At 39.0% G+C, this 25,670-nt stretch overlaps 1 protein-coding gene across 21 annotated transcripts in view; it reads left to right on the top strand.

Moving 5' to 3' along the window:
• ZMYND8 (zinc finger MYND-type containing 8) overlaps nucleotides 1-25,670 on the top strand; it is a 65,488-nt gene that overhangs the window by 11,931 nt on the left and 27,887 nt on the right. For 4 of the 21 annotated variants that reach the window (XR_002444351.1, XM_021417145.1, XM_021417150.1 and 1 more), the window contains exons 1-3: nucleotides 1,644-1,793; nucleotides 11,875-11,945; nucleotides 22,207-22,376. Coding sequence is in view for 19 of the 21 variants with exons in the window: in XM_021417145.1 (XP_021272820.1) it covers nucleotides 1,780-1,793; nucleotides 11,875-11,945; nucleotides 22,207-22,376 (255 nt within the window). In the remaining 2 variants the exon portion in view is untranslated. Of the gene's footprint in view, nucleotides 1-1,642; nucleotides 1,794-2,011; nucleotides 2,198-2,815; nucleotides 2,876-4,385; nucleotides 4,469-6,619; nucleotides 6,639-11,874; nucleotides 11,946-22,206; nucleotides 22,377-25,670 lie in introns of those variants that run through there. The other 17 variants (XR_002444350.1, XM_021417133.1, XM_021417132.1 and 14 more) reach the window with 11 other exon arrangements.

Below are 25,670 nucleotides of genomic sequence, written 5' to 3'. Positions count from 1 at the left end.
TCAAGCATAGAGATTTGAGTGGTAAAGTAGTTGCACCATGGAAGAAGCTGGTTGAGGCCAGGGGGGGGTGTGTCCTTTATTCATAGTGATTGTTTCTGGGATAATTAGCACTGGGGTTAAGTTAGTGAAGTGCATGTTCTGTTTGCAGAACTTTGCATCCTTGATTGAATGGCAGAGGGTTTTCTATAATTTTTACACAATCCTGAATCTTGTATTGGAAGTACCTTTATTTTGCTTAGGTTGTTTTAGCTCAGTGTTTGATAATTATTGTTTTAATCCTGAGTTTGTCCCTCTACAGCTCCATTAGTTTTTCTTTTTGCATAAGTAACCCTTTGATAATATGCAGCATGCTTCAGAATCACCTTTTCATCTATAATTTCCTTTGTAATTTGTTGATGGCAGCAGAATGCTAAAGCCTAGCTCCCTAATACAGACACACGATCCTGAACAAAAATGCAAAGCCTTGCTGCAGCATTTCTGAAGAGATGGCCTTTGAAATATTAATCTGCAGTTGACACTTCCTTCCTGGCTGGCACAGTGATAAATCCTCCCACTTTCACTGGATTAGGAAAGAGAGTCAAACTGCAGAATTTTAGGGAAAGGACTTACAGCATTTTTGAATACAGTGTTTGGGCATTGGCCACATGGGTCGGTTATGTGCTCTTTTCTCGTTTTGTTTCACACAAGATAAAAGGCAATGCAAAAACAAATCCAGCAAGCTACATTAATCCATATTCGTGAAAGCAAGACCGATCGTTTGCCACGTGGAGATTCTGCTGCTTTTCAGGGCCAGCCTCGTGCCTTAAAAAGCGCCAAGTGCGACAGGGTTAACGGCCAGGAAGCGGCGGCTGCGGCCGGCAGCACGGAAGCGGGCAGCGGGGGCAGCCCTGCAGGCCGCGGGGTGGGGGCCGGGGGGCCCGGGCTGCGGGTGCACATCGCTGCCATCCCCATCGTTTGGGTCGTTTCTCTGCAGCGTTTTTACAGTCAGGGAGGGTGTGCACTGAATGCCAACAGCCCTCTTTGATAATGTAACTTTAGTTGTGTATTACTTGCTGTAGAAGTCAGACATTAGGCTTTTCCCATCTAGGGTTTGGCTCATACTGTCTAAAATAAAAAATGAATCCCAGTGTCATTGTATGGTTGCTGCGGTCAGAGTTAATGTATTTACATTCTGGGATTGGAGGATTCTGTCAGAATTTTCAGTTTTTAATGTCCGTCTCTCCTGTGCATGTGCACTTTCAGTTTATTTTGTTCTCTTTCTGTAGCCTTGCTTTCACTGTGTGAAACACAGTGGAGAACACCAGAAAAATGAATTTAGCTTTTTGTTTGTAAAGAATCGTTTTTGTGACCTGGGTGAACTCGGTCCTTCTTCAGGTTTAAAATAGCCAAATGCCTTCAGCAGGGACACGCTGAGACACGTTTGCTCAGGCAGGCAGTTTGCGATCGCTTTCCTCTGCTTGAAAATCTACGTCTTTTACTTGGGAAGTGAGCGTTTCGGAGTTCTTTTCGAGTTTTTTTGCTGAAACGGGCCTAGCTTAGCCTGTCTTCTCTGTGCACAGGATGGCTCCTGCTTGCCAGAGCTGCACAAAGATAATCGCTCAGGAAGTGTTTCAGCCAATCCCCTGAAGCTTTACATTCAGATTTACCAAAGTAGCCAATCCTGGATTAGCTTTTATTAGGAAGACAGATCATCAAGCTGAAGTGCCAAGCCCTTTCTGTCTGAGTACTGAGAGCCTGTCCTCCATGTTTTATAAGTATTGACATAACACTGTGTTAACAATGCATCCACAGAGGTAAGCCTTACTTTTTACATTTTTTTTTCTCTAAGACCTATGAGTTGTGGGTTGAGAGTGTGATTCTCTGTGATTTGTTGTGCAAAACTCACACCACAGCACTTTATTAAGTTGAAACTGTTTAAATTTGCTTTCTTGGGTCACATGGTTAGTAGCCATTAGCCACAGCTTTATTTTGCAGACTGGCAAAACCTTGGCATACCTACTTCTTCACAGGAGGATGGTGTTTTTAGAATTTAACAAGATCCTGGTATTCCAAAGAAGCTTTCTGTCTCTGAGCAGTTTGCCAGCACTATTGTCTGTTGTGTCACATGCCTGCTGAAGAGAAAATGGAAGCTAGGGAGCAGATGCATTTAACTGCCCTACAGGGAGTCAAGCAGGGATAATGGCAGACAGAAGAACAGGCAAGTTTACCTTTCTAAACAGTGAATGGAATAGCTAAGATAAGTTATCTCTGAAAAAATATGGGATTTAAAAAAACCTAGACATCAGCAAAAACTGCTAATGGCTGATTGTAGATATTGGGCCTAGGTGGTGGTGTGCTGTTGCATCATGTTTTTTATGCAGCTTATCTTAGCTTAAAATGATTATTGAACTCTTTTTCTTGCAGGGATAATTAATACAATGTGTTTCTCTTTCCGAGGGACACTGTATGGTTAATATTTTGTTCCTTTAAAAGGGAGTTTTTATGCTGCAGATTTTGGAAATGGGTTGCTGCTCAATAAAATGCAGCAGTACATCAGTTTGCAAATCTGATTCTTTATGGAAAATGTTTTTTAACTGTTAGCTTTCTTCTTTTACATATTTTGAGTAAACTAATGTACCTTTTATCTGTGCCTTTTTGTTTTACACTGTATCAGCCACAGTTCTGTGTTGTGGAGTCCAGAGGATATAAAATCATCTGTGGTTCATGACAGTAGTACATGTTGTTCGTTCTTGTTTTTTGTCTTTTTTTTTTTTTTTTAACTTTTGGTTTAATGCTACGTAATTATTTCAAGAAATTCCTTTTTGATCAATTCCCAAATCTGCCAGCCTGTTGTATCTTCTTAACTGGAAAAATGAGATGGGTGCTTGAACAGTTGGTAAGTAAGCAGCATGCTACTCTAAACATTTTTAATAGTTTTCCAAACATTTTGTTTTTACTGGGTCAGTTAGTCCAGTAGCTGAAGTGATTTTAGTGGCTAACCATGTAAAAAATCCGATCTGTTTAGCGTCCATTTTAAGGGACTTGTACGCGTAAACTGTTCCAATTTGAATGCACTGCTTTTTTTTGATAATTTGCTTCTAAATTTTGAAACTTATACTTCTTGTTCTCCTCAGACAGTGAAAAATATTCTACTTGCTGTTTGTTCGTAGATCCTTAATTACCATGCTCGTAAGGGTAAAGCGCAGTTTGGTTGTTCCTTAGGTTTGTAAGGTGTGATGAAAGTGCTAGTACTCAGCAATGAAGTGACCTTTCAAAGTAAAGTAAATAATACCTAATGAGCATATGTTTTTGAAAGTATACTAAGTATAATATCAGATAAACTTGCTCAGTTTGTGACTGATTTGGAGCATTTTCTGCCCTTTATTAAGATTTTAATGGTAACCTTTTCCTGCTTGTTTTAACAAGCTGTTTTTCAGTGTTCACCAATATTACCACAAAGGCAGTGGAAAGATGCTCTTTTGAGCTTCAGTATCATTTTTGCCCTGCTTTTAGCAGTTCACACACTTTCATGATTTTAGGAAGCTTTGAGCTCAGGTAGCTTTAAAAATGACAGCACCTAGGTACACTTGCATGTTAAATTCTGGAGAGGGTTGCCAAGAGAGCATTCTGTAACATAGCCATTTTCCTGTGGTTACTTGTTTGCCTATGTGAGTATCTTTCACTAAGTACCTCACTTTGCTCAACAATCCCCCCCCCCCCCAGCCCCCGAAAAAAAAATTACATTGTGTCTGTAGTTCAATTTGCAACCTGAAACACTGCTGTGTTGTACCACTGAGTTTCATGTAATAGCAGTTTTGTATGCAACTTGAATGCATTTTTCAGCATACGTAGAGGTGCTAATGCAGCTAAGATGTTACTCTGTTTTTTTGTTCTTCAGTTGCTAAAAACAGAAATTACGCTGGGACATAATTTTCCTAACAGTAGGTTATACACATTAGCAGTTTACTTTCAGTCTCAGGAATTGCACAACGTAATATTTGTTTAATATGAGGAAGCAGGAGTAAGTGATCTGCAATCAAAAAGCTTGTATTAAAATGGCTCCCACAGGTTTTGTTAAACTAGAATCTGTTTCAAATCTGCACCTCCAGACACGCTGCTGACAGTGAAGCATATTTGAATAAGCTGCCCTTGTGCATGGAATGAAACATAGCATCGTGAGTCTGCTGAAGCTCCCTATTTTTAATCACTCGGATGTAATTCTTTTATAGTTCACAAAAAATAAATGTCTGCATTGCAGCAAGATGTCTGAGGCAAGGTAGAGACAGCAGTGTTGTTTTACAGATCAGCCCAATCACACTGCTCCATGGAGTGCTTGAGCCAATAGAAGCACAGGGTAGGTTAAAGATTGACAATTGCAGTGGCAAGGCCGAGAAAGGCCTTCTGGAAATTTCTACCATCTTTGTTCCATCTAAGTAAAGCAATTTCAGCCAAGCTGAAGAATTTCATGTATTTTTGGTGCTTTGTCAAGGTATGATGTTATCACTCACTTTCATAGATTGCATAATAAGAAGCACTCTGCAGTTTTTCTGCTGTTCAGGACAGATGGAATATGGTGTTTTGTTAAAGAGGTAGTCACGGGGAGTGTGGGGGGGAAGCACGTATTCCTTCTACCCAAGATTTTACAGGACTGGATCTTGTTAATATCACATTTAGACAGAACATACATGAAGCAATTTAGCTGTGTTTTAGTCAACTTGTACTAAACGGCCACTATTCTAATGCAACTAGCAGTTAATGTTATAATTGCACTTTAAATTTTCTGGCTACTAGCGAGTAGTTTGAATTGCCCAGGACGAACACGATTAGCCATTATTATTTTGTGCCAACATCCTGTTACTTTTATAATTAGCTGGACAAAGAACGCAGTGTGGGAAAAACAAAGGAGTGATCTGGGCTATAAACCATGATGAAAACAGTAGCTTTTTAAAAGCTCCATGCTTCTTTCATTCTTCCCAGGCAAACTGTTTTAGTTGGAAGCTAAGTAGCGCTAGGGAGAAATGAACGATTTCTTTAAACAAATGACACTACTTAACATAGTGAGCATGAAAAAAAAGAGCAGAATATAAACCACTCTGAATGTGATGTTTTCCCCTCTATCTTCAGGCTGGAGTATTGAAATGCAGGGGAAAACCTCCAATTATACTAAGGGAGCATGTACTGAAAGAGACTTCAAGCTCAAAAATCAGAAACAGGCCAAGTGAATTAGCAATTTAGCCCTTGATATCAGTGTTCATGAACTTCAATTGGCTGTACTTCCTGACCTGTCTTCCATTTTGTGATATCACTTCTGCTTTGTTGTTGCTGTTTGGCTTTTTTTTTTTTTTTTTTTTTTTGGCTTTGTTTCCAAGTGTGTTGGTCATGTGGATCCAGTAGCTGAAAAGTGATGGGTGTTAATCAATTTTCCATAGTAATCATGCCAATTCAGCACTACTGGTCTAGGGGTTATAAGTCGCAGTAAAAGTTCCCCTCTTCTTCATCTGTAATTCAGGGTATTAACTTGAGCCACCTAAATATTGTGAAAGTTGAACATAACTTTTTCCCGTGAATGTGTGAATCCCTTTATAGTGAATTTAGGCCAAATAGAACAGGATTGATTCACTTAATTGTTGCCTGCAGCCCCCTTGGAAGTAGTACACTGGCTGTGAGGGGTCTGCAAACGACAAACTGAAAGCCATTGTAGTAGGCCATCTAGTTTGACCCTTGAAATTGTATGTAGGAAGTATTTTTTAATGTATTTTTCAACAGGCATGTCTTGTATTCATGAGTTAATGTCCAATTTAGAAATGGCTGCTCAGAAACTGAGTTTTATTTATTTGATGCCTGTTTGTCATTTTCAGGTTAACCCTTTAGGTGTTGTGGCATCTGTGATTTATACTGTGAGATGAAAATTATGTTGTAGCAGTATGTTAATGTTCTTAATGTAGCCAGCATAAGTATTTATTTTCAAACATAATTGTTCTTAAATTATGCCTTTGGCCTCTGAAATCTGTAACTATTCTGGCTGCCTTGCTTGGGCCTCAGCTCAGCTGTAGAGTTTATGGTCTTCAGAGGACTGCATGGCACCAAGGGTCTCCCTCCCACTGCTGATTTTCTCTTTTGTTGCACTATTTTGAATGTACGCTCATCAACAGTAAGATCTTTAAAAAGAACAGAAGTGTTCTTGAAATATCTATGTTTTGGCTTTGCACGGTAGCAGAGGTAACTAGCTTAAGCTGCTGTGTACAGATAGCTGAGAAAATATTTTGTGTATTTTAATTGAGTAGTAGAAATGTAGCGTTTTGCAGGAGATTCTACGAGAGGATACATAAAATATGAGAGGCTCAAACTGGAGGGCGAATCTAAAATGGAGTGATTTCCTTAGTAACCTGTGACTTCACTAAACTCCGTCTCGTGCCTTTTTAGCTGAACGTTTGGATGTCAGGTGTCCTTCTGTCATACTTCACCATTTCTGATCTTTAGATGCTTGCTTCGAATATAGCACTGCTGTTTAAACAAGAGATACTGTTATTACTGTTTGTTGAATAAACTGCTACCATTTTAACTACAGTACAGGAATGAGGCAGTGCAGTGCTGTCAGACGCCATTTTAAGAAGCCTGCATAAATAGCATAGCTACCGATGAGTAAGAGACTGTTATAGGTGAGTGCTTATACAAAGCTGCTATTTATTCAGCAATGGCATGCAAATATTTTTTTTCAAATTTTTATTGAATGCAGTTTTTTGAAATCATTATTTAGATATGCTGCTCACAGATGTGATATGGGAGAGACAGGAATTACCTTAAGGATGAAATTCAGTTTTAGTGCTTACAGTCTTAAATTAGTGTGATTTTTTTTTGTTGTTTTCTATTAATTAAAAGGGAAAATGAATTCCATAAATATATAATTCTTGAATTAATGTGTTTATTCCCTCATGTAGATCTAAACTGTGTATGTGGGCATTGGCTGTTCTGAGTGGTTTTCCATATCTGTCAGTTTTTCTTGGTTAAATGTCAAGGTGCAGTAGTTCATCTGCAACTTTTAATTGCTCTCGGTAGTTTATATAGATTAGAGCAGCTTAAAAAAAAAAAAAGTGTATATGTACTTCTTTTTTCCAAATAAGTACTACTGCTAGAGGAATTATTTTCCTAAACAGAACAGTCAGCATTTTATTTGCTTGTCTGAAATTTGAAAAACTGGATTTCATTTAGATTGGGGAAAAAAAAAAACCAAAAACCTCTTCAGGTTAATATAGAATATTTCAAAACGGTGCAGCTAAGTTCTTTTTGTGCTTTTAGTGAGGTATCAATAAATCCTGTGTATTTGCAATCTTTTTTTTCTTTCTGTCCTCAGCTATCCCTGCAGGAATAACCTCCGCCCCTTCCCCCCTCGTTCAGACACGTTAATGTAATTTGCATGAAACAAATTAGCTTAACATTTTAGGAATTTTTTTGAAATAAATTCTGTCAGTACAAGTGGGGAAGCTTTAAATGATTAATTGCTGTTCTGGTCAATTGACAGTGAAACTGGCAAAGCTTAAATTTCAATTGTGTTCTTAGAATATGCTACTCTGTGTTCACTCATCTTAATAAGAAGTAAGAGTAGCTTCCAGAAGAATACAAAGTATTTATTGTATTCATCTAGTTACTTAATTGCATACATCCAAGTGTCATTTCTGATCTGCAACCTGAGGGTGTCACATCCATAACACGCGTCCATGATATCACTGCGTGCTGTCTGAAAGAGCAGCTCTAAGCCCTGCAAAAATGAAATCTCTTCAACATGTAACTCTGTATGGTGGTCTGCCTGATCACACAGTTATTGTTTTCATAGAAATAGATGCTTGTTTGTACTTATTTTGATGCTGCTTTTAATTTTCATTTTATTTTCATTATGGGTAGTAAAATACCTGTTTCATGAGTTACTGCATTTGAAATCTTTGGCTAACGAAGCTTCTGTGTTTGAAAGTTAGTACTGCTTACAGCATTTTCAGCATAATTCTGATACTGATGGCAGGTACAAAGGTGAAAAGATCTGTCAGCTTTAGAAAAGTTACTGTAAACTTGCTGTGAATTCTTAGCATGTATTTACAAACTTGAATTTTAAGGATTACCATTACAGTCATCACTACCACCATTCAGTGTCATGTAGTGCAAGCCATAAAAATGGCATCAAGAAAAACAATGGGATGTGCTTCTGAAGAGCTGAGTTTTAGGTATCTTTTATAGCTATGTATAACACATTTATTTAAATCCTCCTCTCTAACACTTAATTTTTTTCTAAATAATCTCAGTAATTTTCTGATGTTTAAGAGCACAAACATTTAAGAACAAGAGAGAGACTAAATTTAAGAGAGAAAAAGGAGATACAGTCTGTTTCTCTAAAGGTCAGTTTTCATACTATACTGTACATGAGACCTCCTTTGAAAGTAATGCCTCCTGTTTTATGATGTTGGCCTGTGATGCCAGAGGCCGATGCAGGTGGGATGGCAGTAGAGGTTGAACCTTCCCACCAATGTCCTGTTCCGTTTTGTTGCCGTGTGACAGATGGCAGCAGAGGGACAGTGACAAAATGACATCTGACATGGAGGTGCGTATGAAACAAAGGTGTGGGATTGAATTCCTCGGTGTGGGAAAAAATGGCTCCATTGACATTCATCAATGTTTGTTGACTGTTCATGGAGAATGAACAGTGGCTGTGAGCACAGTGAGGCAGCGGGCGGTGTGTTTCAGCAGTGGTGACAACAAAGTGGAGGACAAGCCATGATCTGGATGGCCATGCAGATTTTTACAAGCACAGCATACAGTGTTATTATGCTCTTTGTAGCTGTTGTAGTACTTATGGAAATAACTGGGAGGCATTACTTTTGGAGTGACCTTTGTAACTGCTGAATTTTATTTTAGTTCTGTTTGAAGGACAGTGTGGGTGCAGGTCTGTGGATAGGATATCTGCACCTCCACTGCTCAAACAAATGTGTAATCTCTGTGTCAAGTGGTGAGTGCTTTTTTGACTGTTCTTTTACATTTCAAACCCTTGGAGAAGCCATTAATCTTCTATGGGATTAACCAGAGGTGTGTCAAGTCAAGGCTCTTGGGTCATCTTGGGACCGCTTATGGAGAATGTTTTGTTGTCTCTTTAGGTCTATTGAAAGAATGCTTTAATTTAGGAAATTCAGACAGATCATCTTGTAATCTTGTGGGAAGAGACAGATTTTAAGCTGCAGAAATCTTAGGAATCCTGACCTGTAACATCCTGTCATGGTTTGAAGTTAATCACGCGACACTGCAGTACTGGTTTTGGGCCTACAGGAGTAAAGAGTCTTCAGACATCTGCAATTTCCCAAGCTACTTTGGTCAGGGACGTAGAGTTCTTGCTACTGTGCTGATTTGCCACACTCATTTCTCAGATTGTATTCATGCACAACTCTGGGCTTTTTCATACTGGTAGCAACTATTGTGTTGTTCTTGTTGTGTTCCCCTGAGGTTGTGTGGTATGAACGAAGTATGCCTGATACATTCAGATGACTCTGGAATGTCTTAGCTGTTTTAACGTAGCGTAAATGTGAGCTACTGCTAGAAGGGTTTGTCGTTTTCACTCCTTCCCATATACCATTCACTCTCGTTTCCTCTTTCCTGCACACCCACCTGCGCAGCAAGCGAGATTGTAGAACTGATTCCGTTAAAATGAACGTGATTTTTGGAATTTCAAGTCAGGTACTAGGGAAACCTTTCCTTTTAGCAGCCACCAGCATAAAATGGTCTTTAAGACTTCAAGCTAAGTCATTACAAGACTTGTATGTGGATGTATATTTTAAGAACAGGTAATGCATGCTGCCAACGTACTGCTCTCTTCATGGAGTTAGTGTGTATTATTACGTATTTACAAATTGATTTTTTTTTTAAAGTGTTCTTTTGTTACAGTTTGGTGATATGAAAATAAGATTTTATAAAGGGGGAAGGGAAGAAAATAGAGTGCAACATGGGAAGAGAACAATGAACTCATCCTGTAAGCCCATCCCTTCCCATTGCTTAGGAAAGAGAATGGGCAGAGGCAAGTGGTGCATGAAATGTTTTGGTGTCTGCAACACACTGCCAGCTCCTCTTTGCTGGAGGCCCTCTGGGAAAGGGTGTAACAAATGCACAGTATAATTGATCTGCCCATGCATAGTAAATTGGTGAGCGTTGTATTATGGTCAACTATGCTATGCATTTAATCTGTCCATGCAAAGTAAATCTGAGAAGCATTGTGCTGTGGTCAACTGTGCTATACATTTACCATAATTCTGGTCACATGGCTCCCTTTCTGTGCTGCTGGAATTAACAGCATAGTTAATAGAACTTGTGAATTATTGTTATATATGATTTACAAATATACAATAATGTTTTCCAGAATTGATGGATCTTCTCAGGTTTGGGTCTTCCATACTCTGAGCTCTGTTCATTTGTATTTAAAATTTTTGCTGACACGGTTGTACTGTTTACGAGTGTGAAAGGAATTCCAGCCCAACTCTCTGGTAGTTGATTAAAAGTGGTTTTGACAAATGCCAGACTAGAAAGTCCTGCTGCTATGTCTTGCTTTTTTTTTTTTTAGGAAACTGTTTCAACTTAGACCTAACAAAACTCCTGCTAATATAGTTGTTTGTTAGCCTGAAGAGTTTTTCCTGCTGTAAATGTAACGCAAGTTCTCCCTGTAGTTTCAGAGCTCTGTTTAGCTGCCTTAGGCAGATGTAGCCATAGTGGCTAAAACAAAGGTCCTAGCTGCCTTTCTGGCCTCTGTGGCAGAAATAGATGTCCCTTAGCTAGGATGGCTGAGTGGAGTGCTCTGTACCAGCAGTAGTTGACAGTCTGCCATATCTGTGTAAACTGGTATCTGCGGCAACTTATACTAACAAAGTAGACAGTAAGTTATTACTGCAGAGTACAGTGTGCTCGTGCTGTTGTGCTTTGGTTGCGTTAGTGGACAGCTGTGATACCTGCTTCAGGCACCATAACTGCATTTGTCAATGATTTTGAATTTGGGCTTGCTTCAGACAATGTCATATTTTTCTTTTGTCATTCATCTGTAGTAGTCAGATCTCCTAAACTGCTGTGCAACTCCAGTACTCCTTTTTTTGTCTCTTCCACTTTCCTTCCCCAAATGGCTTTCACTAGCAAAATCTGTTGAGCTATCTTCCTGCATGATATCAATACGAGAAAGCAGAATATCAGCAAGTCATGTGTAGTTTGTCGTCTAATCAATCACTTATTCCTACCTGGAGTAAATTACAAGTGTCTGTATAAGAATGCATGGTTGAATAATAGTAACGACTCGGTTCTGTTTACTCTTAATTATAGATAATTGTTCATGAAGTTCTATTGCCAGTAGTTCATAAATATTTAGTTTTCTCTTATAGAGTCTCATTTAAAAACTATTAAATAATTTCAAGGATTTCTAAAACTGTGTGTTACTTTCTAATTTTGTAAACTTTTTTGTGTCGCTAAATTTGTTACTTCAGCTAATCTGTTCACTGATGCAGGCAAGCACTGAGACATTAGCAGGAGTCTGTTCACACAGCTTAAAGAGGCCTTAGACTAGGAGCTTCAAGGAACAGAATTCCTGCTTGTCTGTCATGTACAATTTGTACAGACAGTAGCATAATTTTCAGTACTTTTATTAGATTGTCACTGGTGTGAAAATGTTACCTTTGTCATGGGTAACATGCAGCATGCATGTGTATCAGGATTGTTTCTCTCCATGTGTTGGTCCATGTATGCTCTGGCAAATAGCACACTTTTAATTTCATCAGAAATATTAATATAGTTCTGTTTGACAGTGTCATGCTGAATTCTGTATTTGAAGCTACATATAAGAACATGACAATCTAAAACTATTCTAATTCACGTTTTTGATTCCTGCAGTTTGGCTGAAGAGGAAATAAAGGCAGAGCAGGAGGTGGTGGAGGGGATGGATATCTCCACTCGATCCAAAGGTGAGTGAGAAGGAATATTTCATGTGTTCTATAGAACAGAATAGTATTTGTAAACCACGACAGTGGAAACTGTGCCATCTACCATGAAACTGCACTTGAGTGAAGACTCACTGTATTTTTTACAGCAACTGTTGGATCTTGGATGGTATTTTAATTTCTGCTTAGTTCTCATTGTATGTCATACCCACCTCTCACACTCCTTGTTATTTCTGATTTATGAATAAGTAAGTTTAGGTCCCTGGAAAGAACATTAGCCTTCTGTATCATCTTACTTGCCATGGCTTCCCTTGAAGATTTGCAATATAGGAGAAACTAATAATATTAAGGTAGTATTTCATACAATGACCGATCCTAATTCTCCGAAGAATAAAGAACACTAACACTTCTGTTTCCACAAAAATTGGTCCGCTGAACAGTGTGTGTTTTAAGAATATTAACGTATGCATTCCATTATCCCCACCGGAAGTAGTGACTGGGAATTTCTGTCCCCCTGGTTTCTGAAGTTTTTTCTATGAATGAGTTACTACAGGCAGATGCTGTTGTCTCTCAATATGAAGAAACCCAAAGATGTAACCGTCTCTATCAGTTTAAATAATTCCAGTCATTTGGACTGAAGGAACAGAAGTGCCCTGCAGTGAAATACTTGTGTGTGATTGCTTGCTATGGTTCTTGTATTTGAACGCCAGCTGCCTGTCCACACTCCTTTAGTACTTGCAGTTGACTTGGTTTTCAGGTAAACCAAGCTGCAATTTACGTTGCATTTATGCATTGCATTTATGTCGTCTTTGTCCTAATGGATAGTAATTTTCTTGTTTCAGTTCTCATGGTAGGGTTAGACAAGGTAGTATGTATCATCTCTATCATCTGCTCAGAAGGGATTCTCTTGCTCCTTTTGGCTCCCTTTGCCCCATACTTTCCTCCCCTTCTCTGCTCATTGTCTTGCATGTCAGCTTCCATCCCTGGACTGCTTTTGTGCAGGTGCAATTCCCTTACCTTAATTGTAGTGCTGATCTGACCTCAAGGTGTACTGATTTAATGAATTGAACCCACAAGGAATCTTTTGCTTTCCTTGTAGGGTTAAGATGAGTTTTCCCTAGACATTAAGTTCTGATTAAATAACTCATGGTTATTGAAAGGAGTGGACTTTCATCTACCAGTCTCATCTCTCACTCCCATGATCTTGCAGCTCCTATTGCTTGGGGTTGGATCAAATCAAAGTGGGGAAAACAAAAAGACGAGACTTGTGCTTTGTACTGAGTTTGCTATTGGTACAACTCCCTGAACAAGCTCATGGGCAAACTCCAGTAGTGACTTGGGGGAGTGGTTTGTAAAACAAAGCCAGGATTACCATAATGCTAATTTAGATTGGCCCAGCCTGTCACTGTGCAGAACTCACTGCTCTGTGAACAGTGGGACTCTTAAACATCGGTGAATGATCTGAAAGGCCTTTGTAGGGCAAACATCGCCATAGTAAAGATAGAACTTGACAGAAGTTGAATTAATTGAATAATGGTAATGGATTTGATATTTGTTTAACTAGTCACTCTTTTCCTTTAGTTGATGTATTAAATTTGGACTGTATGTTGGGCAAAAGACATGTTGACATCATTCTAAAGGGAAAAATAGCCATTGCCCACCCCTAGCCCCTTTCAGCTATGTTTTTGTCAGTGAGGAAGTGATGTGGGATTTAAGGAAATCTTAAGGCTTCTCTGTAAGCCGTGTTGCTTTATTGTATTTCCAACTTAGTTTATGAATTGGTGGCAGACTTTATACTAGTTGAATTTGTAAGTTTGCATAGAAAATGAAAGGGAGTGGGTCATAAATGTCATCTGCTTAGTATAAGAGCTGGATATGTTACAGGCCTGCTGAAATGAATCTTTCTTGGCTTCTGTTGTATGGACTGAAGCAAGATCCTCCTAGTTTAGTGCAGTGTTTCTGCAAAGGGAAAGTCAGAAAGCAGAACTAAAAAACTGCTTTTATACTCTGCGTAGGGTAGAAAAATTGCAGCAAAGTTTAATGGCGGTGTGATGGGGTAGCAGTGTTTCCTTAATCTTGTTTAGAATTTTCCTTTGTGTGTTTTAGAGAGGATGTATATGAGGAAATCGATCTTGGATGAACAAGCCCTTAAGGGAAGCATGGAGCCCTGCTTTATTCATTTATTATTATGCTCTGAGAAGCAGGAGTTAAATCCCACCTGTTGTGTAACTTCACTGTTGTCCTGAAGAAGTTGTTACGCTGCAAGTTTGTAGCTTAACTTGCTCTGCTACAGTGTGTTTGCACAGCTAATGTGAGGCCATGTGCAGGGATAGTTGTACTGAACTTAATTAAATTGCTTTAAAGCCAGCTAGCTCAATGCAGACCTCATCATAAATATTATTTAGAATAAACAGTTCAGTTTTACTTGTTATAAATGATTTCCAGTTCAACTTAAGCTAAGCTGAAGCATGCATTGTTTAAACCAGGTTGTCAACATAGCCTTTTGAATTGGTTTAAGTAAGGTGGTGATTTCAAGGCAGCCTAAGCTTGTCACACTGCTCAGTGCTGCAGTTTTACCCACTTGCTTCAATAGTTAAGCTGGCAGGAAACTAACTGAGCCATAAAACACACTTAGTTTTTACTAGTTCAGTGTGCTGAAATGGCTTGGTAGGCTGCCAGAACTGGTGTAAGAGAGAGGACAAGAATACAGCAGTTGGGTGCAGGAAGCATAGAGCTTGGCAGCCAGCCTTTAGATAGGCTTAGGCTCTAAGAAAACTAGAGCTTAAAACCAAAGCTGAGACTTCTTATGCTTTAGAATGTGATACATAAAAGTGAGTCTACAGCAGTTGTCAGAGCTATGCACTCTGACACTCCAGCTGCATTTTTCTGCTCCTTTCCTTAGGCTAGTGCTGATGCTTATGCTGTTGCATAATGAGCAGCATCAAGAAGTTTTATTCTGTATTTTTTGCTATAATCATGGACTGATTGATTATATGATTATACACAAGTGCCTCTCTGGAGGAAGGTGTAGAGACAGACCTCTGGAGTTGAGAAGGGAACAGGAGCAGACTTACTGTAGCTGTTCTACAGTTCTGATTTAGATCTGCTTATAAGTTGTGGATGGGTAGCTTCGGTAAAGAAGGGGTTTTTAAATACACTGCTGTATTGATCAGAACAAGAAGGTGTAAATCTGAGAACTGGAAATGGGAAATGATGGCTTCAAGAGAATAAAAGAAGTCTGGAAAAAAACACAGAACAAATGTAGCAGCAGATAACTATTTAGCAAAGGAGAGAGGTCATGGAATAGATTATTGTAATATTTTGTCCTCTATGTCTCCTACATTAACATTTCTGACAGAAACATGTTGTTATATTTCTGTTCCAGCTCTATGGACTACTTTTTAACTTTGTTTATTAAATATTTCAAGATGGAGCTTTCGAGGCTTTCTGGAGGATTTCCTGAGTGTTTCCAGGTTGTGTTCCCAGAGCAGTGTAACCAGCTTGATTATTGTCTGATGCAGTTCTGTCTTTCCTTGTACATGTTCTCTCTAGACAACAGTACACTCTTCTACTTACCTGCCAATAGGTGTTAGCTGTGGTGGCACATGGACTCCCATAAAGGTTTTATGTATTTCAGCTTGTACTCTTGTTTGCTTGCCTGGTGACTTGTAAAAAGGAGTTCTTTAACTTCCTCCTTCCCATCATCAGTCATGTGTTCCTTACGTTTCCTTTGTGTCTGTGCTGGCACTAAGCCAGCTTGATTCTAAGTCAGTTAAGGATTTGGATATGGAAGTAATTTTCTACCTGCTTATCTCCCTGAACCAGATTACTAGGGAGTTGAATAGATGTCGTTGCTAGGATGAGACCTGCCTGTCAGTGACAGCTAGTCATTAGATGGTCTTAGCTGTATAATAAAGTCATATACTGAAACACTACTGCACTTAACGGTGAGAATTCTTACTTGAACAACTTTTGTAATGCTGCAGGTTTGTATCGAAGGCTGAAGTTTTAAGGGCATCTCTCAGTGATAAAGATATTGTTCAGAAATTATTAGTTATTGTTTAAAAACTCTAGAGAACTTTTGTAACAGTTTCATAATAGTATAACACGTATCAACTTTTGGTGCACTGACACCAAGCGTGAAATTCTTGCCTCAATGTGAAATGTAGTTTGAGACTGCTGCAGTGAAAAGCAGTACGGCCTGAGGCTTTTTTCTCTAGTACTGAGGCTCTTCAGGAGTGCCTGGAGGCAGCACGTCCCCTGCAGCCAGGCTGCAGCTCATAAGCTGCTTACCTCTCTTACACTGCCAGAGGTTGCCTTGTATTTCTTGCTCTCTGTCTTCTAAAGTCCTAAACTGAAGAGACACGTAACAGTCTCTTTTTGTACTCGTGATTGTAAAGTAGGAGTTCATCAGGATTTACACAACCGTGACTAACCTCTGTTATTTATTACATTATGCAAGTGAATTGAGTTAACTGCATCAGTTGAAGTTTCTGGAATGTAAACAGGGCTTTAGTGGTTGATTGCAACTGCATCATGTTTCAAAACCCTGGCATAAGATTAAAATGCCTCAGAGTTTGCATATAAGTTCTAAAAGAGTTATCCATCATTTTGTTAAGTGTTTCATAGATAATTGAGCTTGATATGGTATAATAGATAATGGACTTGAACAATCGTAGATCTGTTAGCAACTGTTAGGGATAATAAAAAAATATAAATGAAAGACTTCAGACTTGTGGAAAACATATAAAGCCGTAATTGAAGCTGCTTCTACCAAACCAGACTGTAATGATGGTGACGTCGGAGTGATGTTGCTCCTTTTTCTCAGAATACTTGATTGATTTACCTCAACACCATTTAAAATACACGAATTCAAAGCTTTTGAAGAGGAGGAGGGAAGGGAGAAGTGATGGAGAAGTTAGAAGTCCAGTCTTCTCCTGGGAGCAGTAGTTACTCATCCTGTAGTTACACGATGGCATGGTCAGACAATGACTTTTAACCCTCAGGTGAGGCTCAGGTTAGCTTGTCATTCCTTCATGGATGTTTTGCAAGAACATTCATAATTACTTATGTCAATGCTGGTAACATAGAACAATTAATAATAAGCTAGTAATGAACAAGTGGTTTTTAAATTAGAATTTAAAGAGTTATTTCAAGTATCTATTTTCTCACTTGCATGAGAAACAATATTTAAATAATAATAATCAGACAAAATTACGTAATCAAAAATCAATAAGTAAGTGGAATAAGACTGCTTGGTAAATTAATTCAATAGTACAATTAAATTAATCATAATTATAATGAAATGTTAATTCATTATTTTTCTGTAATGCCCTTCATTTAATACACAGAGCATTTCATTTCTTTCTGAGTGTTGGGTTACTACCGTCTGAGCTCTGCCTTTTCGAGTAGAAAAGCTGGGTGCACAGTTGCTGCTGACTGATGACAGGTTTGGGTCAAGTTGACTTGCTCAAGATGTGACAGGAGTTTCCTAGAAGAAGCAAGGAGATGACAGAGATACGTACTGATTGGCAATGAAGTGGCATGGTGAGATGCACTCCAAAGTGAGACCATTCTTGCTTATCGAACACCTTCGTAAAAGTCTTTGCTTGACATGTAGGAGATCACACAAATTCTTGCTGTTATTTTTTTGGAGCAGAAATTTAAATCCACCTCCTGCATAACCATCCTGGTCACCGAGATTACTGCATAATTTAAATGTGGTGGTCTTTGTTCTTTCCTCTTGGATTTGTTTCACTTTGTACAAGTAATAAATATTAAAATGAACGACACTGGGAAACTTATCCTAGGTTGAAAATTGCCCTCCCTCCTGACAGATTATTTTAACAGAGATAAATTTCTTGATCTGGTTCACAGAACAACTTCACATGGTCTGCTCACACAGCTGGAGAAGCCAAGGCAGTGCGTGCTAAACAGGGCACTGCTGTCAAGAGTAATTCTCATAAAATGCAACTTAGGCATTCCTTATAGTTTTCAGTTCTAGTTAAAATAACTTGTGTAGGTACTGACATTCCTATTTTATCTAAGTTGAATTAAAAACTGTTGATAATATTATTTCCCTCACAGACTGGTAGATAGCAGCATAGTGATGGTTAAGGGCATTAGATTCTTCCACCAGCATAACTAAACCTGAAAGAAAATGCCTTTACATTGCTGTGTTCCTGTTTATTCCTTTATTTTATTTTATTTTTCTCAGTTATATTGCCTTCAGAAAATCTCTGGCCATTTCAATAACTTGTCAGTTGGAAAGAAAAAAAAAAAAAAAGTCAAGTGTGTAATTCAGGTCAGTTTTTATGTGTGATGTCTGAGTTCTTGCTCATGTACGTGAAAATCCCTGACATTCTCAGGCTTGAGCCACAGAAGAGACTTACACTAGTTTAATGTAAGTAGTTTTCAAAATCAGTTATCCAAACATATATTTTTGTGGGATCATTATTAGTTTGGTTTAATCAGTTTTGAATCAGTACCCCTTTCCAGTTAGTGTGGTTTGGATTTGTAGCTGAAATGCAGTTCAGTTCTCCTTTAGTTTACAGCAGTTTAGCAATTCCTGGCCTGAATCAGGCAGTTCAGGAGAAAACATCATTTGAAAGTAAGAAAGCATCACATGGTGGAAGCGGGCCATTACTTAAACTTTATGCTCAGTTTTCCTTTTGCATTCTGGAGCTAATGTACCATATGCAGTGTCACAGGCATCTTCTTTGTGATCCCCACAGCCTGAGGCCAAAGAGCTAAAAGCAAACTGGTGTGCTCCTCTGGTGGCAGTTCTGTGCCTAGAAGTAAGAAATAGAAGGCAAAGGGCAGAATGCTGTATTCTTCTGTTACCCACCTGGTTTCAGCCGTGCCTGCGTGTATACACTCTGGAAATAAATGCTGAAGGCTGTTTAGGGAGGTATGCAGAGGAAATTCAAGCTAATAGGTCCTTGCAAGTACTTTAAGGATGTTGTTTGCAGTAGGGAGAGACAGTTCTGCAGATCTTTGCACTGGAAAAACAAGGGTTAAGGTATGGTCAGCACTTCCCAGTGAGAGAAGTTAAGTTATGACTGCTTTCCGGAACGCGTGGAGAGGCCTTGTTAAGAAATGCAGATTATGGTGGGGAAACAAAGATGCTGTACAAGCTGTTTGAGCCCTGTGGTGATAGCAAGATGGGAAAAGAGATGGATGGCATGGTGCAGTTCAGCTCACTCTGAATGCAAACAGTTCCTGTGCTAAGTAAGCTCTATTTCACTTAAATGAAAAGTTAGAATTCAGAACTTGTTTTTGTATTAGCTTTGATTGCTTTGGTTAAATTGTGGGTTTTGGTTTAGCTGACACTGCTGCAGTGTTTCTTCCATGATGGCTCTATTGGCGCAGCTCTCCTGGGATGTATGAAGCATGTGCCAGCCAAAGGAGTTCTTCTGCCACCTTCTGTGCATGATTAGCTGAACTGAAACAAACTCCTGCTAGTCTGTCAGCATAGCTGTACCTGCATTATTATACCTGTGTTGTTTAGAGAAATGTGCCTAAGTTGTTAACCTTATCTCTATTTGTGCAAATCATCATTGCAGACAGTTTTAATTCTCTTTATTGACTGTCTGACCTCTGCATTTGCAGAAAATACAGAAATCATCTGGAAGTCTAATTCAGTTCTTCACTGTGTCATTGGCCTTCTTAGACTTGTGCTTTGTCACCTTTGGATGTGATTCAGTCTAACATCAATTTTACAGGGCATTATTTTGAGTAGAGTTTTAAACTAAACTTTGTTTTCTTGGCTTTCTTTTAAGAAAGTCTAATGAGAAAGTGTCAGCAGCCCATGCTATTTGCAATACCTGCAGCTTTGTTGTAGGAAGGAATTGGATATTTTCCTGACAATCTACAGTAAGCTTTCTTAAAAATCCTAGACTTGTATTCAGTCCATATCACCTCAGTTTCCTGACTGAAGCACCTCAAGTCAGCAGCATGCTTGACCTTACCTGCATGTACAGTAGGAGGAAGTCAGCTGTGTTGATTTCTGGACATTTGAATCCATCTTTGTATGCATTTTTCCTGCTGTTCAGATAGAGTAGCATGTGATCAAACTCAGGTACCTCTGTAAAGATGCCTGAATGCACTCAGGAGTTGTGCAGGCAATGGAAAGAAGATGCACTGCCTAAGACTGGAAACTGGAAGGTGCTGGGACTCTTGACTAGCCTGTCCTGCTGAGAGCCTTGATGAACACGTGGCAGTGGATTAAAATCAGATGCCTGTGATGTTACCTCCTCAAGCCATCTGGTGAGCATTGTTGCTTCTAGTAGACATGAGCCACTTCTGAAGGAGCATGTGAAGTACCTGTTTCCAGCCCAACTTTTTAATATGGTTGGCTAAAAATTGGAGTGGCTCCAGGACATGTCCTACAGGCAGGGTAGATGGCTGACAGCAATAACTGCCTGAAATAGTTAAGCTGACACAAGCATTATCCAGTCTTTAGTCTGTGAACGCTTTTGTGCATCTCCCTCGCATGAGGATAAATAGATTCTTAAAGGTGATGAGTTTGATATCATCTTTCATTTTGGGATAGGAGATATGAAGAATTGTGCAAGTAAAGTATTATTCAAATGTTAGTGTTCATTGGAGATTTCAGGTGGGGTCTTTCAGTGAGTTCTGGTGGCTTGGCAACCTGATCCAGCTCAGCCCATCTCTCAGTGAGATCTGGAAGGAAAGACGACAGATTCAGGAAGGAAGGGATTATTATCCAGCAGCTTGATTGACTTTGTCTTCTATGGAGTAGCTGTGAAAAACACAAACACCCTCCAAGGTGGCATTTACTCCAAAAGCAGCATTTCTTTTCTCCTTCCTTTGTTCCTGCCCAGTATAACTGCTTTGCTGAAGGCGAAGCACTTGTCTGGCTGTGCAATAAATGGGACCACAGAAAGAAACTACTCAGCAAAAAGGGTTTTTTTGACAGATTTTATTCATCAACAGTTTAGTGTGCAGCCACAAAAAATGTTTGTGCTAACATAAGTGAGTAGGGAATTGACAGCATGGGAATGACTTTAGGGAGGTTTCAGTTGTTTCTCTTTGACAGTGATGACTTCTGACCCCTAGGGCTGTATCTAACATTTGGTTTTGTTAAACACATTAAAAGCTCAAGAAAAATAAAAACGTTAAACAGAATCTATTGAATTTTCCCTTGTATTTTGTCAGGATTCTTTGCTGATTAGTGATTGCCTATTGCAGCTGGTGGTACTTTTTGTTTTATGTCAGTACTTTGTAACTGAGCTAAGCTTTCCATGGGAATCACTTATTATTTTCTCAGAACAAAATTTGTTCTAAATGCTCATATTTTTACCTGGGATATTTCTGATGAGCTTGTCAGTGGTTTTTGTGTTTGCTTTTTTTGTTTTTATAAATTGTGTGAGCAAAAGTAACATCATTGTGGGAATGGAACAGACTTGAGGGTCAACAGCAGATCAGTAGACTTGGGTCTCAGTTTCTTCTCTCTTTTTAAGAACGTATGCAGCTCACAGCTCTCCCCAGGGCATCTGAAGTTCGCTGCTGTGTTAGTTTAAGCTGCTAGATGAGCTTACACTAAGATACCGAATGATGACTTAGAGCAGCTGAGATGCAGGGACATGTTTCCCTCTGCCATCTTTGCTGCCAGGGGCGATAACTTGGGGTGTAGGTGGACACGGTGACTTAATAACCTGCTCCAGTCATCTGCTTGGCCAACGTGAGAACTCTCCCTATAAGAGGCACTAAAAAGTTAGATCACTTTCTCTTTTTACTCTATTTAGCTGTCAAATGTTAAGAAATGAGTGAGAGTCTTGTCTTTATTTATTTATTTTTTTAATTTCAGTAGATGTATTTAAATATGGGAAATAGAAAGAAAGTCTGGCATCATTTACCATGTTTACGATTCCATTGCTTATCTTCCTTAATTACCTCAATGAAGATGTCAGGAATTGTAGTTCTTCTTTTTAAGAGGTATTGCATAAATTAGTATGACATGGATTTCTGCTAAACTGCAGAATGTAATTATTACATTATGTAAGTATTAATTATTTCAAAGAGAATAATATTTAGAATGAGGTTAATGACCAGAATTCCAGGGGAAAAGAAAAAAATGTTTAAAGGTAACCTAAATTAATATACTGAAATTTCATTTGACAGCAGTGTCGCTTAGCAAATCTATGCTTCCAGTTTTGAAAGTGACTGCAGAATAGGCAACTGATAATGTTTGTACAGTGAAGGAGTGTATATGACAAACCACAACGCTGACCATTTTTCACTGACATGTGCTCTCTAACAGGTTTGTTTGTATCTGACGTAGATCCTGGCTCTGCCGAACGCACAGCACAAAAAAGGAAATTTCCCAGCCCTCCACATTCCTCTAATGGCCACTCACCACAAGATGCATCAACAAGTCCTATAAAAAAGAAAAAGAAACCTGGTCTATTGAACAGTAATAATAAAGAGCAGGTAAGAGGAGTCATGGTCTTGTTATGCTAGGGTATGAAACAATGAAAGATGGATGTAGAGACAGCTGGACAGGAGCCCTCTCCTTTTCAGGAAGCTTAATTTTTGTACTGGAAAGTAGATATTCACTGGGGGTGCCGTGGGTGTAGGAGTTGGCATTTTAAGTTAGATTTGGGTGTTTATGTATATATTTTTAAGATTTTTACTTTTAGTGTGAGAGCACGCTTTTTGATGTCATTAAAGCTATCAGGACTTACAACAGTAAATGAAATTTTGAACAGAAGGGTTATGAAGGATTATATAAAAAACAATAGCAGTGATATCTGTTAATAATTTAAACCATTTAAAGGAAATGTACGGGGTCATGACATCCTCGGTTAAGAAAGATACCGTAACATCAGTGGGAATCTGTCATCTGTTCCCAGTGCTCTTGCCAGCTGCTAGCAAAAGTCCTGCTGCTCCCTTGGTACTTTGCAGATTCCCTCCCCTTCCTTTAAACTGGTGAGCAGTGTATATTGCTACCAACGCAGATGAATCTAAGGATGATAGTGGCAGTATTTTTCAGTCTTCATGTTTGAAATGTTGTTTTCAGTGACTTCTGAATACTGAATTTATAGCATTTGTTGTAGCTCTTGAAAGAACTTCACTCCAGAAGACTTAACGACTTCAGATTCATTGTATGATGCAAATGAAGGAGTTGTGTGAATTGTATTGAATGCCAAATGTTGTGAAGCAGCTCTGTCATCCTGGAGGAGATTACGTGGAAGCAATCTTTAGCTCCACTGAAATGATTTCTCCTCTAGTTTGCAGATGACATGCCTGTGTTCTGTTCAGAGTGCTTTTGTGGGTTAATGTGTTTTACCAGTATCTCATAAACACAGGATTAAGTTGGCGTGGATTTAAAGCCTTTTTTTCCCCTCGTGTAATAGCATCCACATTAAACATCATCCTGCTACAATTGTACTGGTTTAGAAAGAAAATGAAATTTCTAATCACTGCAGTTGATTCTGGAACAGAGACCATGAATAAATCAGGCCAAAGAATGGCCTTTCAGTGCAGAATGTATTTTATTTAAGGGTAACAGGGAGGTCCAGTAATAGCACCTGCAGGCATTGCTGACCTCATTTAACGTTGCCAATTTGGCTTTTTCTGAGTTTAACTGCGGGCTCTTAGAATTCCTGCACATCTCAGACATCTGCGAGGGAGATGATGCTGCGCTGAAGTTTGGGTTTCTGACTGTGCAGCACAGACATAATGCTACAGACAGCGAGGCTGAATCTCAGAGGATTCCTTCCCACCGTTCATTCATGCATTTGAAAATACATTGTGAAGAAATAATTGTAGTTGTTGAACTTAATACATCCATTCCCCTCAGTAAATCATTTCCTGTTTTCCTTGTATTTCAAACCTGAAATACTACAGGATAGAAAAGTTGTGTATCTAATGAAGAAAAGCAAATTAGACATATTGCTTGGCTCTACTCATTATAAGTTAGCAAGGAAGAATCATTTGTTTGGTTTTTTTTTTGCTTTTGTAAGTTGCTTTTAATTTAATACTGTCCTTCATGCCAAATTTGACATGGACATACCTGGAAGTGATTGTTTCTACAAGGTGTACCAAGCTGCTCTGTGTAATAGCAGTTAATGTTAAATACCCTGTGACTGCTGCAGAGATGTGAGCTAAGCACAGCTACTTGTTTTGCTCCTGGTTTAGGTTTCCAGTATAATGTAGCTGATAGCTGTGATTCTGCTTGGCGGATAAATCCACTCTGAGGTCTGACAACATCAGTGGAACCTCCAAGTTGACATTCTTCATCATTGTGTTTGGTAGAGCTGACGTACTTCAAGATACTGTCACTAAAGCTATAGTTGCACAGTGCTTTGTATTAAGATGCTGTGGATGTTCAGAATGGTGCCAGCAGGTGTTTAAAGTATTGAAAGACCAGAATTATGGAGTTGTAGAGTGTAGCTAAAAGAGGTTAAAAAAATCAGGAGTGTACAGCAGTTGGTCAGCTGTGATGTGTCTGAAGTTAGCAGCTTTTTTCCTACTTAGCTTCAGTGTTAATTTAAACTGGCTAGCGATAGTGCTCTCTTTCCTGCCTAAAAAGCTCTCCACCACTGTTGTTTTTCCTTCAGTTTTATACGAGTCTTGCTAACATTACTGAAACTGTAAAAACAAGCTGCCGCTGACTTGAGCTTGAACTGACTTGTGAAACTGTTGGGAGAACAAAGCTTTTCTTTCATGACTGTTAAAATTTAAACTCTTAAAACATGTTGCTGTGATTAGAACAAGTGAAAGGCTCCTTTGATGGAGCTGAGGGGCTCGTTTTCCATCATTTAGTTCTGTTGTTCAGGTCTCTTTTGAGTCTCATTCCTAACTCTTTTTTTCCCGGTCCCCTCAGTCTTAGCTCAGACAAAATAAGGTGATACGTATCTAAAAGATAGGAACATCCTCAGTCGGAGAATTAATTCCTCCCGTGTTCTTGCAAAAATGGACTATGTTATTAGATATAATAAGCTCATTTCTCTGTAATTGTTTACAGATTTTAAATTTCTTTTAAAACAGGAAGTTATTGTGGGTGTGCTGCCATGGCTGCATCTCCAGCTGCCAAGACTTGGGTTTCACAGTCGCTGGCTATTGAGATTTTGGTCCTAAGCTGTGGTGCATGTAACCACAAACAAAACACGCTTCTGTGCTGTCAGTTGTAACTTTCTCTTTTTCACTCTGGGTTTACGCATGCACTTCTACCCTGATTTGAGTGATGGGTGTAGTAATACATTTGAAATGTAGGTAAAGCCTTCCCCTGCCCCTGTTATTTCCCAAGATCACACAGCACCTTCCTTGTTGAGGTCTGGTCGTGTTGTATGTTTAAACATATATACACAGAAAGTACAGAAAATAATGCTTGGCCCATTTCTGTGCTATCTCTTTAGTAGCTGCAATGTGTATAGAACAGGAAACGAAAACTGCCAGAACAGAGAGGAATTCAAGTGAAACTTTAGGTAGCAGCATGCTTTTGAAATTGCAGTAAGATTTTATGGATAACGTTCTTTCTTTGCCTGAAATATTAAACAGTAATTGATTATTAGAGGTAATATATCTTCTGGTCTATCTTTTGAGATATAATATCTCCAGCTGGGTTGTCATAGAATACCTCTTCTGCATCACCTATCTTGTCCTTGGAGGCCTTCTATTCATGATGATAACTAGACCTTGTCCTTTGTTACTTTGTAAATCTAGAAAGATCTCAGTGTAAGCTGACACGACGGTGGTTTGTGGTTTATAATGTACGTCCTG

The sequence above is a fragment of the Numida meleagris genome, chromosome 19, assembly GCF_002078875.1.
Source record: "Numida meleagris isolate 19003 breed g44 Domestic line chromosome 19, NumMel1.0, whole genome shotgun sequence".
Lineage (NCBI taxonomy): Eukaryota > Metazoa > Chordata > Aves > Galliformes > Numididae > Numida > Numida meleagris.
Note: the sequence above shows the minus strand (reverse complement) of the source record. Positions and strands in the feature narration are given on the sequence as shown.